Source organism: Rhincodon typus, chromosome 22 (assembly GCF_021869965.1).
Source record: "Rhincodon typus isolate 14 chromosome 22, sRhiTyp1.1, whole genome shotgun sequence".
Classification (NCBI taxonomy): domain Eukaryota; kingdom Metazoa; phylum Chordata; class Chondrichthyes; order Orectolobiformes; family Rhincodontidae; genus Rhincodon; species Rhincodon typus.
The window spans coordinates 7097609-7114732 of NC_063353.1; the positions used below are offsets into that span (position 1 = coordinate 7097609).

At 43.9% G+C, this 17124-nt stretch overlaps 1 protein-coding gene across 6 annotated transcripts in view; it reads left to right on the forward strand.

Annotated features, from left to right (window-relative positions):
- abcc9 (ATP-binding cassette, sub-family C (CFTR/MRP), member 9) overlaps nucleotides 1-17124 on the forward strand; it is a 172563-nt gene that overhangs the window by 29015 nt on the left and 126424 nt on the right. For 5 of the 6 annotated variants that reach the window (XM_048610046.1, XM_048610048.1, XM_048610047.1 and 2 more), the window contains 2 exons: nucleotides 10235-10356; nucleotides 11443-11609. In XM_048610046.1, coding sequence (XP_048466003.1) covers nucleotides 10235-10356; nucleotides 11443-11609 — 289 coding nt within the window. Of the gene's footprint in view, nucleotides 1-8957; nucleotides 9061-10234; nucleotides 10357-11442; nucleotides 11610-17124 lie in introns of those variants that run through there. The other variant, XM_048610051.1, reaches the window with a different exon arrangement.

Sequence of the window (17124 nt, forward strand, 5' to 3'; positions counted from 1 at the left end):
TGAAGCCTTTTTCTGAAGAAGGGTCCAGACCTGAAACGTCAGCTTTCATGCTCCTCTGATGCTGCTTGGCCTGCTGTGTTCATCCAGCTCTACACCTTGTTATTTCATTTATTCCTACTCTGTTTTCTGTTGCCTAACTGAATGCTAGTATATTACCACAAATCTCGTGTGTTTTCATTTTGCTCAATGACCTCTTATGTGATAATTTAGGAAAAGTTTTCTGAAACTCCAAATAGACCACATTGATGTTCTCCCTCATTGATTATTCTAGTTACTTCCACAGTTGGTTTGCCAAACACAATTTCTCTTTCATGTGTCCTGCTTTCACTTCATTTCTCATAGATACCAGCATATCCCCTACCACTGATGTTTGACTCAACAGTCTGTAATTTGAGGTAAACAGAGCAAAACAATGATGTACTACAGATTTAAAAGAGCTTTAGATGAATAAACTTAAATAATCATATTAAAAAGAAATGGCAAGAGAAGTAATATTGCTATCCAGGCTTAATGTTTGGGATCCTCCAAACAGAACACAGGTTTGGATATCTTGGCAAATACAATTATCAAGACATAGAATTGCTTCAAAATTATGTACCATATCACAAGCTGAACAACTAAATACATTATTCTATTCATTGCATCCTACAGTAGATGATGTTATAAATCAACAAAATATAAAAGGCATGGTATGTTTTTGAAGAGGTTCTAAGAGCTTTTGAGAATTACTTCAATCTGAGAAGAAATAAAATCCTTGAAAGAGAGTGGATATTCTCAAGAGTTCAGCATCCAGGAGAATCCATAAGTAATTTAATTCATGACCTCTACTGATTAATTGAAGATCTGGGATGAGAGCCTTGAAAGCAGAACTAAAACAGACAGAATTGTTTTTGGAGTTATTGATGACTCCGTCAGTGTATTGCAGTTCAAAGAAAATTTCATTTTGGAGAAAGTTTCAAATTGCAATGAAGCAGAAACAAGAAAAGACTCAACACAAATTCTGAGAGGAGAAGGACAACTTTCCTATCCACTCTTTAAGGTATAAGTGCTCACAGACTCATGTGATAAGCCAACGCATTGAGTCAGCCAAATGGCAGATACTGAGAGTCCGTGTCAGACACTGTGGAACACGAAAGCCTCACAAGGATAAGCAGTGTCTAGCTGTGACAATGGAAAATACATCTGTAATACTATAGGTCACTTCCAGAAGGTATGCAGGAGAAGGGCACAGTTTCAGTACATCAAATTTGGTGATGGTTACTCTCACACAGGTCGATATAGTAGAGTAACCATCATGGGAAGCTAGTGATTCAACTGAACCAAGTTTATACCAATGGACTTCTCATTAATTTTGTGCATGATACAGGTGTCATTGTCCTGTCAGATCAAATACTCTGAAAAAGTAGAAGTTACAGCCTTGGAAAATGAAATTATCTGGCCCAGGTGAAACAGCTCCAAAAATTAAAGATCTTCTGCCAGTAAAGCTGCAACACTGCTAGTTCCGAACAGAAACCAGCTGTTGGCATCACATCTGTCAAGGTGCAGCTGGTAGATAATTTCATTGGGCTTCCCAGACACTTGGTAGCGCCCAAAAAAGAATCTATTGAGATTAACTATGTTGGCATAAGGGAATTGTTTCAAACTATTAACAGGAAGGAAGTTGCAACCTTTACAGGACTGGTAGAAATGTCTTCTATTTCTGTTAGCAGTGAAGAAAATTTGATATGCTACAAGATAGTAAAGTTTACCAAAAGAAGCGAATACTGAGAACAGATTTGAGAACTACAACCCACTTGAACTCATTGAGGAATCTTTAATTGAAGTTCGTTAGACGGTGAAATAGCCTGCTGAAGAAATCGATGCACCAGATTTGACAGTGATACCAGATGGTGAGGTAACGAAGTTCAAGAGCAACATTTCAATTCTTTGTCTGCCAAAGAAGAATTCTCAGTACAAGTTATTGAGATAATGCAAAGTGATGCGGAGCATCAATCCTCCAGTAATGTGGTTGAGAATGTGCTAAGTCACCAGTAAGACAACTACAGAGGACAAACGAAGATATCCAAGAGTATCAACAAATTGAATAAAGGATCTGCACACTTCAGATCAGGGCCTGCCTTGCAGATGTCTTTCTTGATCTAACAATGTTCCAATTCGAGTGTGGAAATATCCCAAACTATGATGGAGGGTGACTTCAAATGGCCTTGGAGGATGCCCTTCAACACACTTCAGCCTTGAGTACCTTTTTTCAGACTACATTACCTTGACGCAGTAGTCTGGGATGGCTTATAGGCCACACCCAGGGCACTGGAATGCCAAGAGTTGAAGGATGGGTGCTGTCATCCTGTGCAAGCAGAACAGGTTTGTGGACACACTGTCAGTCCTTGTCCAGTTCTGGTTGTTGGATGGTGTCCAGTTTGCTGGACAGCTGTTTGAGCCTTTGTCTTTTGAGCACTGCAGCCTCAAGTTGTGAAGATTGCAGGTTGGGCCTATATGGGGTCCAGTTGAGCTTGCATGGAAATAAATACGAATCACGCAGGGCCCGTTCTGAGCTTTCATTACAGCTGCAAAGGGTGGTTGTGAGACTGGCAACATTAGTAAATGTATGAGGCTGGATCTTAGGCAAGAGTCCTGATTGCTAATGGGTGAGTTGAGTCTTTGGTGCATTGAGGAGTAAGTGGTGTACTGTGTAGGAGATCCTTGTGAAGGTGCATTCACTGATTACTTGACCACTCATGTGAGGTATTTGAACATTTTGTGGCTTTGCCAGATCTGGACATTGACCTATATGTCTATTTGCTCCCATTCCCTTCAAGGTATACCTTAATCACCTCTGGTTCCCCACAGAAATATAACATGTCTCCTGCATTCCACCTCCATTACTAGGGTCTCCAGTGAAAATTTGAATGCCAGGAGCTCTCTCAGCTCTGCTGCTTCATTGCAAATGCATTTCCTTTCAGCAAACCTTTCCTGATGCACAAAAACAGCTGCTATAATCTGAGTAAGTCATCCGTAAGGAAGATGCAGGCTGCATTTGAAAGATCTAAAATGACTATTATTGCTGTAGTGAAGCAGACTGCTTCCTACTGAGCCTGCAGCAGGTCATCAGCATGTTTCATGTTGGGCTGCATGCTACAGTCATCTTGATGAGCAGGCAGAGGAAAGTTTACATAGAAGCAGAAATCTTGCAGACGCTAGAAATCTGAAACAAACGCAGAGAATGCTGGAGAAACTCAGCAGGTTTGGCAGCGTCTGTGGAGAGAGAAAGACAGTTAACACTTTGAGTCCAGTATGACTCTTCTTCAGAAAGTTTGCATGCTGCCTGCTTTGATGGACCCTGGATAACTACACGTTGTGTATCATGCCCCTGACATTGGGCCGAATCAAAAGTCACCTCCAGAGAGTTATCCGCAGTAATGAAGCACCTTGTTGAAGGAACCAGACACATTAATGCCAGACAGAAACACATCCACGAAGCAGAAAGATCAGCTGATACTAGCCCAGAATAGCTAGCAGCTCAGACAGGTTTGCATTAAGGCCTGGGAAGTGTGATTATACTGAGATTACAATAGGACATGGATTTGTTCCTAACATCTCATCAATTGAATAATGGAAGTTGGTGTCAAAAATGATGAGGAATTTCCCTCCTGTCTGGTGGAACAGTTGTCAGTCTGTATCAGTGCAGTCCTTCTAAACATGATAATTTCCTTATGGGGTGATATGAAGTTGATTTTTTTGCTTCTCTCTCCAGTTTCAAGTGTTACCTGGCCTTGGTTTGCCAGCCACTGACAGTTCATGTTGGCATCCTGTGCTTCCCTATATATATTTTGACTCACCTCTTCCAGTCTCTTCTCCAATTCCCAACTCCTTAGAATACTTACATAGAGTCCACACTGACCCTCCAAACAGCATCCCACCCAGACCCCCCCCCTGCGCATTTCCCACAGCTAATCCACCTAACCTACACATCCCTGGACACTATGGGCAATTTAGCATAGCCAATCCACTTAACCTGCACATCTTTGGACTGTGGGAGGAAATTGGATCATCCAGAGGAAGCCCACACAGACACAGGGAGAACGTGCAAACTCCAAACAGACAGTCACCCAAGGGTGGAATCGAACCTGGGTCCCTGGTACTGTGAGGCAGCAGTGCTAACCACTGAGCCACCATGCCATCCTTTTTCTTATTGTAATTCTTCAAATCTTCCCCCACTTCACTCTGGCATTAATCACCAATTCCCCTGCCCCACTCTTTCACACAGGGACTGTCCTTCCCTTTATATTCCCCATTCTAACTACTACCGGTGCTCTGATAGACATGAAACTCACCTACTGTTCTGAAGAAGTGTCAAACTGGACTCAGAACATTAACTCTGTTTCTTGCTCCACAGATGCTGACAGACCTACTGAGTTTCTCCAGCATCCTATGTATTTGTTTCAGATTTCCAGCATCCAGTGTATTTTGATTCTACTTATATGAAACTTTCCTATATTCCTTCAGGAAGAGAATTCCTGATGTTAAGGAGATTGTACAAGACCAGGAATTCCAATCATGGTGTACACAATCTCCCGGAGAAGCAGTATTATATTGGGCTGAAGTGAGAATTGTACTGATCACATTCTCAAACTCAGACACATTCCAGACTGACAATGTATTCACTGAGGAAACACAGTCTGAAATTAAGACATCTCCCACTTAATACAGCAATGAAGTTGAAATTTTTCTCTCCGAGTGACAGGAGTCCTTGGAATACTCTTCCCTGGGGAGCAGTTGTTTAAAAATCCAATTGTGGGACATGGGTGTTGCTGGCTGGGCTAGCATTTGTTGCTCGTCCCCAGCTGTTCTTCAGAAGCTGCCGATCTGAACTGTCCATATCATGTAGACAGACCCACAATGCCTTTAGAGAGGGAATTCCAGGATTTTGACCCAGTGACAGTGAAGGAACGGTGATGTATTTCCAAGTCAGGATGGTGAGTAGCTTAGAGGAACTTGCAGGTCGTGGTATTCCCTTGTATCTGCTGCCATTGTCCTCCTTAGGTAGACAAACAGGAGGCTGAAAGAACATGGCAAGCCAGACAGCATCTGGAGGAAAGGAGCAGTCAACGTTTCGGGTATTACTCTTCTTCAGGACTGGATGTGGAGGTAGGGGGAGCTGCAGATAAAGTGGAGGGGGAGGGGTGGTAGCAGAATGTTGGTGATAGGTGGACACTGGTAGTAGGTACGACCTGGTTGGTCGATGTGAGGGATGAATCCAGTTGATGGCTGGAAGGGACGATCAGAACGTGGAATGGAATGGAGGAGGTGAGGCTGGAAAGGAAGCCAAGGGATGGGTGGGAAGGTTATTTGAAATTGGAGAACTGAATGTTGAGTCCTCTGAGCTGTAGGGTGCACAGACAGAAGATAAGATGTTGTTCTTCAAATTTGTACTGGTACAAGTGTTTAGATTATATGAATTAGTCTTCATGATTTAAACCAGGGTAGCACGATGGCTCAGTGGTTCGCACTGCTGCCTCACAGTACCAAAGACCCCGGCTTGATTCCATGCTCGGGCAACTAGCCGTGTGGAGTTTGCACATTCTCCCCGAGTCTGCGTGGGTTTCTGCCGGATGCTCCAGTCGCTGTGACACTGGAGGAGGCCGAGGATGGATATGTTGGAGGTGGAGTGGGACGGGGAGTTGAAATGACCAGTGACTGGGCCATGCTTGGCGAAACGGTCACCGGGTCTACATTTGGTCTCACCGATGTGGAGAAGACCACATCAGGAGTACCGGACGCCATAGACTAGGTTGGAGGAGATGCAGGTGAAGCTCTGTCTCACTTGGAAAGGCTGTTTAGGCCCCTGGATAGAGGTGAGGGAGGTGGTGATGGGCAGGTGTTGCATCTTTTACTGTTACAGGGGAAGGTACTGGGTGGGTTGGAGTGGTTGGTGGGGAGTGTGGCGCGAACTAGGGAGTGGCGAAGGGAATGGTCCTTGCGGAAGGCTGAGAGGGGTGGAGAGTGGAAGATATTCCAGCTGGTGGGGCTTGATTGGAGTTGGTGGAAGTATTTGAGGATGATACGTTGGATGCAGCCCTAAACAGCCTTTCCAAGTGAGACAGAGCTTCACCTGCATCTCCTCCAACCTAGTCTTTTGTATCCGGCGCTGACCTAATGTAGACTTGGTGACCGTTTCGCCGAGCATCTTCGCCTGGCTTGTAATGCCCAACCTAACCTCCCGGTCACCGCCCATTTCAACACCCTGCTCCACTCCCCCTCCAACATGTCCGTCCTCGGCCTCCTCCGGTGTCGCAGCGACTTTGAAAACAAATTTGAAGGACAACACCTTATCTTCTGCCCGGGCACCCTACAGCCCAGAGGATTCAACACTGAGTTCTTCAATTTCAAATAACCTTCCCACCCGTTCCCCGGCTCCCTTTCTAGCCCCACTTCCTCCCTTCCATTCCACCTTCTGACCCTCCCTTCCAGCCACCAACCGGATGTATCCTTCCCATCGACCAACCAGGTTATACCTACTACCAGTCTCCACCTATCACCACCATTCTGCTACCAACCCTCCCCTCTCTCTTTTCTGCCGTTCTGCCTACCCCCACATCCAGTCCTGAAGAAGGGTAATACTAAAATTTTGACTGCTCCTTTCCTCCAGATGCTGCCTGGATTGTTGTGTTCTTCCAGCCTCCTGTTTGCGTACTGTTGTCCTTCCAATTGGAAGTGTGCGTTACTTTTGAAAGGTGCTGTGTAAAGATCTTTGGCGAATTTATGCAGTGCATCTTTTGGATCGTATACGCTGCAGTTACTGAGTGTCGGTGGTGGAGGAAATGGATGTTTGTAGATGTGGTGCCAATCAAGCAGGCTGCTTTGTCCTGGAGGGTGTTAAACTTCCTGAGTGTTGATGAGGCTGCACCCATTCAGGCAAATGGGGAGCATTCCGTCCAGGTGTCCCCCAACCCCATCAAATTTCTCTGTTCCAAAGAAAGTAGCTCAAGCTTACCCAGCCTCTCTTCATCGCTGAAATGCTCCATCCCAGGCAACATCCTTGAGTCTCATCTGCACCCCCTCCAGTACAATCACATCCTTCCTATTGTGTGGTGATCAGAACTGCATACAGTACTCCAGCTATGGCCTAACATGGCAGGACAGTGGCTCGGTGGTTAGCACTACTGCCTCACAGCACCAGGGACCCGGGTTTGATTCCACCCTCGGGTGACTGTCTGTGTGGAATTTGCATGCTCTCCGAGTTTACCTGGCTTTCCACCAGGTGCTCCAGTTTCCTCCCACAGTCCAAAGATGTGCAGGCTTGGTGGGTTGGCCATGCTAAATTGCCCATAGTGTTCAGGGATGGGTAGGTTAGGTGTGTCCAAATGGGAACGCAACATTACAGGGGAAAGGTGGGGGTTGGGTCTAGGTGGGATGTTCTTTGGAGGGTCAGTGTGGACTCTGGGTTGAACGGCCTGTTTCTACAGTGTGGGGATTCTATTGATTCCAATTAATGTTAAAATTGCAACATCTGCTTCCACAGTTTTCTTGGTTTAAGGCAATATCCTTTTCACATTTTGGTCCTCAATCTAAAAATAAGGAAAAGCAAAATGATATGGTTCCTACAATGTCATCAACTGAAGGAGCTCGAGCTCCTGATATCAGTAGCTAGTGCTACTGCAGTGCCTCAGTGAAGCTCAGCTTTGTTGGCAAGTTTCTGAATATGGACAATGTGCAGCTTAAAGCAGGAAAAGAGAATGGGTTGTCAAAAAGCTGTATCTCATTCTCAAAACATTATACAGTCCTGAATTTTAGTGAGAGTCAGGGATGTACTGAGGGAGTGCTACACTACCTGAGTGAATATCTTGATTATATGAGAAGTTAAATTGAAGTTTTTAAGGCAAGGCTAGATAAATTTTTGACCAGTAAAGGAATTAAGGGTTATGGTGAGTGGGTGGGTAAGTGGAGCTGAGTCTCAAAAAGAACAGCCATGATCTTATTAAATGGCAGGGCAGGCTCAAGGGGCCAGATGGCCTACTCCTGCTCCTAGTTCTTACGTTCTTATGTCTCTCTTTTAAGAAATTCGTAATAATTTTATGATCAGAATAAGTGGTCCAGATTTTTATGGAGTCAGAAAAACTCCAGAACCATTTAAAAATGGTAACAGGATCTGATTCTGAGAATCTTAACCCCATTCCTGGCATGGAGATAAGTTGTGCATAGTGAACCCACACTGCCAACCTTCATTGCAGGGACATCTCGGGGAATCCAATACATCTCATAGTGCTTTTCTCAGAAATCCAGCCAAGGAGAGAGGTTTAGAAACCTGATTAAAGCTCAAAATCAAGTACCACACAGTGACATGAAAACCTTGAACACTTTCCTCTCAAATGTTATGGATGCTGGGATTACTTAAAAATTTCTGTACTGTGAGTGATGTTTGCTTTGGTTAAGGATATCAGGTAAATGTAGTTCAGCTACAGATGAGCCATGTGTTGTGGAACAAGCTCAAGGATTAAATGGCTTTTTCCAGCTCCAAAGAAATGCTCCGAGCTGGCGTGGTATATGATAATGCTTGTCCGCTGCTACTCTCTCCCTGCCCTTTCTGGTTGTTTGAATCTCAGAGCAATGTACCTTTTTTTTTAATTGGTTCATGAAATATGGGAAACACAGGCTAGATTGGTACTTATTGTCCATCCCTACTCGCCCTGGAGTAGATAGTGGTGAGCTGATGCTTGGAGCTGTTGCAGCCTCTGGGTATTCCCACAGTACCTGGTAGGGAGGGTGTTCTAGGATTTTGGATCAACAACAGTGAAAGAAAAGCAATGTAATTCCAAGTGAGGATTGTGTATGGTTTGGAGATCAGTTTGCAGATGATATGTTCCCAAGCATCTGCTGCCTTTCCTTCCAGTTGGTAGAAGTTGGTGGACTTGGATGACGATATCGAAGAAGTCTTGGAGAGTTGCTGCAGTGCGTCTTGTAGGTGGTGCACCCTGCTGCAACTGTGCGTTGGTGCCGAAGAGATTGCACAATTAAGTTGTGGAGAAGTGTTATTAATGCTGGAACGTTAATCCAGAGACCCAGGTAATGTTCTGGGGACTTTGATTTGAATCCCGGTATAGCAGATGGTGGAATTTGAATTCAGTCATAATCTGGAATTAAGAATCTAATGATAACCATGAATCCGTTGCTGATTGTCGGAAAAAGAAACATCTGGTTCATTAATGACCTTTAGGGAAGGAAACTGCCATCCTTACCTGACCTGGCCTACATGTGACTCCAGACCCACAGCAATGTGGTTAGCTCTTAATTGCCCTCTGGGTGGGCAATAAATGCTGGCCTGACCAGTGATGCCCACATCCCGTGAATGAATTTTAAAAAAAGTTGATGAATGAGGTGCTTTCTCCTAATGGTTTCAAGCTTCCTGAGTGTTGCTGGAGCTGCTCTTTGAACGCAAGTGCAAGTGCGTGCTACTGGCTGGTGTTAATTAAGAGCTCACTCAATTCACTGCATCAGGAATGCATCCTGATTGAGGCATGCTCCAACATCTAGGCTTGGATTTCTCATTTCAGTGGGGCTGCCTGGAGTGGGATCCAAACTCATTACCCTATCTTTCAGAGATGGGAATGCCATAATGAGTTAATGTTCACTCTAAGGGATCTAGGTAGTGACCTGTAAAACTACCGTCACTCTTGACAGGATACACAAAACATAACTAGTTACGTGGTTAGGTCATCTGCCCTCAGTGGTCTATAATATCTTGTAGGTCTGTCTGTCTTCTGATCTCACTCAATGGACCTGCAGTCAGAGCACCTCTGAGTGTTCTTCACTCTACTGCCTCCCAACCTTTAAAACATTTTACACAGAAAAATTGGTTCTCTAGGCAGGAGGGCCAGTTACTGGAGGACATGGATTTATCATTGATTAAAGATCCTGTGGGGAAATGTCAAGACTTTTTTAAGCTACAGTAAGTTTGTATGACCTGGGGTGGATTTGCTGATAAGTTGGTGGAAGCAGAATCAGGACTGGCTTTCCATAACAAAATTTAAGAAAAAAAAATTGAAAAGCAAAGGGAAATGAGTAGAAGGGCGAAATCCATTAGATTGATCTTTTGAAGAGCTGGTACAAATATCATGGTCTCCCTCTGGAGTTTATAATTCTGTGATTTGCATATTACATAATTGTTGAACGTGGTATCTTATGCTTATTTACAAAACATAACAGTCCTTTATTGTTTTCTGTTGTTTTGCTGTTATAGAAAAATGGACACCCGTCACCTGCATCTATTTATGCCTGCTACCATGGGATTCATAGCTGCAATTACATCTATTGTGTACTATCATAATATTGAGACTTCCAACTTTCCAAAGTTATTATTAGGTGAGAGTACATTTCCAATTTCAGGTGAACCAAAGCCATCCATGATTTACAATTCCCTTCATATGTCATCATTAAATTCAGAGCGCTCTTGTTGGGAAAAGTAAAAATAACTTGACGATTGATGATAAACAGACTCACTGGGTCTGCGTGGGAATTTCTCGGAATATGGTCAGGACCTACACAGGCATAGACCTTTAGCTGAAGGTTTCCTGATTGCTATTGTAAAGTCTAGTGTCTCCACCTGTACCTATCCAAGGCAAACTGTAGATGAAGGGACTACGGTCAAAGGTGGGGAATCCCTATGGTCTTTCTAGGCCATTAGGTACCAGGTGTAACACCAAAGTCTTGAGAAATAAAGCAACTTGGATCCTCAGGGTTGGGAAAATTAAAGTTAAAATTGTATTGGTCCCCTACGACAAAAGTTCAAAGGGTAATCTCTGGGGAATATGGGTACTCCCCTTATGCTAACATTCCTTGACAACATGAGACTGATGTGCCCCAGTTGGCATGGGTGCCTGTCTTTTAGAGAGTCCGATCCCCTTTTTTCAGTGCCTGGGTCCCACACACTTAGGTGTGGGGATTCGGAGTTGGTGAGGGTGAATCTTGTGGCTTTAGTGTTTATTAAAACGCAAGTGGTCGTGGATGGTTTACGAGACAGGACAAACATCAGCAATTCTTGGGAGACCCGATGACTTCAAAAATCCAAAACAAAAATTCTTCTGCGATGGTAAAGTGAAGCTTGATACGAAGATTAAATTTCATGCCCAAATATGTTCCCAAAGATATTTTGATATGTTAGGGACAGATTATGGACCCCAAATTTCCTTCATTTCACTGTTGGTGACCATGTCTCTGCAAATTTTGCAATTTCCTTCTCTAAACTTTGTAGCCTCTCCAACCCTCTCTCTCTTTTTAAGATGATTTTTAAAAATGCCTTCTTTGACCTAGCTCTCTTATATACATCCTTGTGTAGCTTACTGTCAAGCTTTGTTTACTCTGTGAAGCGCCTTTACTGATTTTACAATGTTAAATTTAACTGCAAAAATCCAAGATCATCTTGTTGATTAAATATATTTGTTTTCACAGCTCTTTTTATATACTGGGTCCTGGCTTTTATCACAAAAACTATTAAACTGGTGAAGTACTGTGATCACGGAGTGAACATGACCCAGCTGCGATTTTGTATCACACTTATGTTGGTTTTTCTTTATGGCTCACTGATGGCTATTGAAGTAAATGTGATCATATTCCGGGTAAGTAGTGCCAATTCTGTCTTGGAAACAAGTGAGATTCCCAATGGTTATTTTCACAAAAATAAGGAGGAAAGCTTGGCCCCGCAAATCTGGAAAATCTTGCTGCCCATCACAAACTGTTAGTTTGAAGTCTGCAGAGTTCACACAGGCCACATTAAAACAAAAATGACAGTGATGCACAGGGTAGAAAGCATCCATGCTTCGAAAGCAAATGGCTTAAGATGGCAAATAGACACAGGCAGAGACCTGGTCAAGCTGGTGTCAGGATTCTTGAATATTTTTGCAACTACATTCACAAAAACATAAGAACTAGGAGCAGGAGTAGGCCATCTGGCCCATCGAGCCTGCTCCGCCATTCCATAAGATCATGGCTGATCTTTTCTTGGACTCAGCTCCATTTACCCTCCTGCCCACCATGACCCTTCATTCCTTTATTGTTCAAAAATCTATGTATCTCTGCCTTAAAAACATTCAATAAGGTACCCTCAACTGCTTCACTGGGCAGGGAATTCCACAAATTCATAACCTTTTTGGGTGAAGAAGCTCCTCCTCAACTCAGTACTAAATCTGCCCCCCCCGCTCCCTTATTTTGAGGCTATTCCCCTACTTCTAGTTTCATCTGCCAGTAGAAACAACCTCCCTGCTTCTATATTATCTATTCCCTTCATAATTTTATATGTTTCTATAAGATCCCCCCTCATTCTTCTAAATTCCAATGAGTATGGTCCCAGTCTACTCAATCTCTCCTGATAAGCCAACCCTCTCAACTCCAGAATCAACCTAGTGAACCTCCTCTGCACTCCCTCCAATGCCAGTACATCCTTTCTCGAGTATGGAGACCAAACTGTACACGGTACTTTAGGTGTAGCCAATACAGCGGCAGCATAACCTCCCTGTTTTTAAACTCCATCCCTCTAGCAATGGAGGACAGTATTCCCATTTGTCTTAATTACCTGCAAACCAATGTTTTGTGATTCATGCACGAGGACACCCAGGTCCCTCTGCATAGCAGCATGCTGCAGTTTTTCACTATTTAAATAATAATCCATTTTACTGTTATTACTACCAAAATGGATGATCTCACATTGATCAACATTGTAATCTATCTGCCAGACCCTTGACCACTCACTTAACCTATCAATATCCCTACGCAAACTTTCAGTGACCTCTGCACACTTTTCTCGATCACTCACTTCAGCGTCATCTGCAAACTTTGACATTCAACACTTGGTTCCCAATGCCATATCATCTACGTAAATAGTAAACAATTGCGGTCCCAACACTGACCCCTGAGGCATACCGGGTAAGTTTTTTTTGTATTCCCTCAAAGGATGTAGGTATTGCTGGCGGGGCCAGCATTTATTGCCTATGGTTGCTTGCCCTTGAAAAGGTGGTTTTAAGTTATCATCTTGAACTGTTGCGGTCCATGTGCTGTAGATAGATCCACAATGCTACTGGGGAGAGAGTTCCAGGATTTTGACCCAGCAACAGTGAAGGAGCAGTGATACATTTCCATGTCAAGATGGTGAGACATGGAGCAAAAATTGCACGTGATGGTAATTTCATGGATCTGCTGCCCTTGTACTTGTAGATGAAAGTGTTGTGGGTTTGGAAGATCCTGTCTAAGGATTTTTGGTGAATTTCTGCAGTGCATCTTGTAGATAGTACACACTGCTGCTACTGAGCGTTTGTGGTGTAGAGAGTGGATGCTTGTAGATGTGGTGCCAATCAAGTGGGCTGCTTTGTTCTGGATGATGTCAAGCTTCTTGAGTGTTGTTGGGGCTGCACTCATTCAGGCAAGTGGGGAGTATTCCATCACACTCCTGAGTGTGCCTTGGGGTTGGCAGACAGGCTTTGGGGAGTCAGGAGGTGAATTACTTGATGTAAGATTCCAAGCTTCTAACCTGATCCTGTAGCTAATTTATTTCTATGGCTAGTCTAGTTCAGTCAATAGCAAGAAATGAAGTAAGGTCAGATGATGTAAAATCTGTGTGGGTAGAGTTGAGGAACTGCAAAGGTGAAAAAAAATAATAGTGGGAGTTATGTACCGGCCTCCAAACAGTAGTCAGGATTTGGGGCACAAGATACACTAAGAGATAGAAAAGGCATGTAAGAAAGGTAAGGTTGCAGTGATAGGGGATTTTGATATGCAGGTAGACTCGGAAAATCAGGTGGGTAGTGGATCACAAGACAAGGAATTTGTAGAATGTCTACGAGATGGCGTTTTGGACCAGTTTGCGGTGGAGCCCACTAGGGAATAGGCAATTCTGGATTTAGTGTTGTGCAATGAGGCAGACTTGAAAAGGGACCTTAAGGTGAAGGAACCCTTAGGAGGCAGTGACCATAATATGATAGAATTTACTCTGCAATTTGAGAGGGAGAGGGTGGAATCAGATGTAATGGTATTACAGTTGAATAAAGGCAACTATAGAGGCAAGAGGGATGAGCTGACCAGAATTGACTGGGAGAGGAGCCTAGCAGGAAAGACAGTGGAACAGCAATGGCAGGAGTTTCTGGGAGTAATTTGGGTGACACAGCAAAAATTCGTCCCTAGGAAAAAGAAGCATACTAAAGGGAGGATGAGGCAACCATGGCTGATTAGGGAAGTCATGGACAGCATAAAAGCAAAAGAGAAAGCAAATAATGTGGTGAAGGGTAGCGGGAAGCCAGAGGATTGAGAAGCTTACAAAGACTAACAGAGTAGGGAGAAGATTAACTATGAGAGTAAGCTAACCAGTAATATAAAAAAGATTGCAAGAGTTTCTTTAGATATATAAAGGACCAAAGAGAGGCAAAAGTGGACAATGGGCAGCTGGAAAATGATGCTGGAGAAGTAGTAATGGGAACCCAAGAAATGGCTGAGGAACTGAATAAGAACTTTGCGTCAGTCTTCATGGTGGAAGACATGAGTAATATCCCAAACATTCAAAAGTGTCAGGGGGCAGAAGTGAGTATGGTGGCCATCACCAAGGTGAAGGTGCTAGAAAAACTGAAAGGTCTGAAGGTGGATAAATCACCTGGACCAGATGGGCTACACCCCAGATTCTGAAGAAGATAGCTGAAGAGATAGTGGAGGCATTAGTGGTGGTCTTTCAGGAATCACTGCAGTCAGGGAGAGTCCCAGAGGACTGGAAAATTGCTACTGTAACCCCCCCTTTGGGAAGGGAGTAAGGCAAAATACGCAAAATTATAGGCCGATTAGCCTGGCCTCAGTCATTGGTAAGTCCATTGTGACTGATGAGATCTCTGAATACTTGGAAGTGCGTGGTAAAATAGGGCAAAGTCAGCATGGTTTCATCAAGGGGAGGTCATGCCTGATGAATCTGTTAGAATTCTTTGAGGACGTAACATGCAGGTTAGACCAAGGAGAGCCAATGGTTGTTATCTACCTGGGCTTCCAGAAGGCTATTGACAAGGTGTCGCACAGGAGGCTTCTGAGTAAGATATGGCCTCATGGTGTTAGAAGCAAGGTGGATAGAAGATTGGCTGTCTGGCAGGAAGCAGAGATTGGGGATAAAAGGGTCTTTCTCAAGATGGAAGCCAGTGGCTAGTGGTGTTCCACAAGGGTCAGTGTTGGGACCACAACTTTTCACTTTATACATTAGTGATCTAAATGAAGGAACTGAGAGCATTCTGGCCAAGTTTACAGATGAAACAAAAATAGGTGGAGGGACAGGTAGCATTGAGGATGTGGGAGACTGCAGAAGGATTTAGACAGATTAGGAGAGTGGGCAAAGAAGCAGTAGATGGAATACAACGTGGGAAAGTTTGGGGCCATGCACTTTGGTAAGAAGAATAGAGGCATGGACTATTTTTTAAAATGGGGAGAAAATTCAGAAATCTGAACTGCAAAGGGATTTGGGAGCCCTAGTCCAGGATTCTCTTAAGGTAAACTTGCAGGTTGACTCGGTAGTTAGGAAGGCAAATACAAGGTTGGCATTTATCTCGAGAGGGCTAGAAAATAAAAGCAGTGATGTACTTCTAAGGCCTTATAAAGCTGTGGTCAGATCACATTTAGAATATTGTGAGCAATTTGGGTCCCATACCTCAGGAAGGATGTACTGGCCCTGGAACAGGTCCAGACGAGGTTCATGAGACCGATCCCAGGAATGAAAAGCTTAACATATAAGGAATGCTTGAGGACTCTCAGTCTACACTCGATGGACTTTAGAACGATGAGGGAGGATCTAATTGAAGCTTACAGAATACTGAACAGCCTGGACAGAGTGGATGTTGGGAAGGTGTTTCCATTGTCAGGAGAGACTAGGACCCGAGGACACAGCCTTAGAGTAAAAGAAAGACCCTTTAGAATGGAGATAAGGAGAAACTTCTTCAGCCAGAGGGTGGTGAATCTATGGAATTCATTGCCACAGAAGGCTGTGGAGGCCAGGTCATTGAGTATGTTTAAGACAAAGATAGATAGGTTCATGATTGTCAAGGGGATCAAAGGTTATGGGGAGAAAGTGGGAGAATGGGGTTGAGAAGCTTATCAGTCATGATTGATTGGCGGAGTGGACTCAATGGGCGGAGTGGACTCAATGGGCGGAGTGGTCTAATTCCTGCTCCTATGCCTTTTGGTATTATGGTCTAATTTCTGGTCAATGGTAAAAGCAGGATGTTGATAGTGTGGAATTCACTGATGATGATTAGATTCTCACTTGTGGAATTGGAAAACATTCCGTCACACCCATGCTTTATTCTTGTAGGGGATGGAGAGAACTGGGGAATAAGGACACGAGGCTCTTGCAGAGGAATACCAAAGCACTGTTGCTAGCTACTGGAGCATTTCCCAGTTACATAATCCCTAACCCAGGAAAGACACTGGCTTCTTGGTCGGATTTTCTCCTTGGGGTCAGAGGGGTCAGGCACTCTGGGAGGTGGACTGTGTGACCCAGGAATGAGAGCAGATGCTATCAGGTGTAGCGGTGGGTCATGTGGAAGACCTGCCTTGGTGCACCAGCACTTTTGCCAAAGTTATTTTTAAAATTACTAAAACAAGAAAAATCCCTCAAGTCCTTACCCCTAGCACCCCACATACTCCCTAAGCCCCAGTCATGCCAGCCCATGCTACCACACACCTCCCACCCATAATCCCTTGTACTCTCCATGGCTCGGTATGCCAACCTCCATGGCACTTCATACCCCAGACACCACCATATGCCCTTCAATCATCACCATTGTCTCTTATGATCCCTATGCCAGCCTACTCCTCTTTACTCACCCCCATGTCCACTCATATCTCTTACACCAACCTATGTATTCCACCCATCACCCTTAGTCCTTTCCAGTTCAGAGCCATGCTGAGATAAAATGAAGTCGTATGTCTTTGATGTCACAATTTCAAACAGACTTCTTCACTAATTTGTAAAAAATCAACATGTTGAAATTCCTTCGACTAATTTCAAACGAAAGCAAACATTTCAGTTAAGTTTTTAATGTTTTATGAAAACAGATATTTCTAATATAAAGCAACTTAGAGCTGTCAATCAAACACTCCCGTTAACAGCCACCCAAC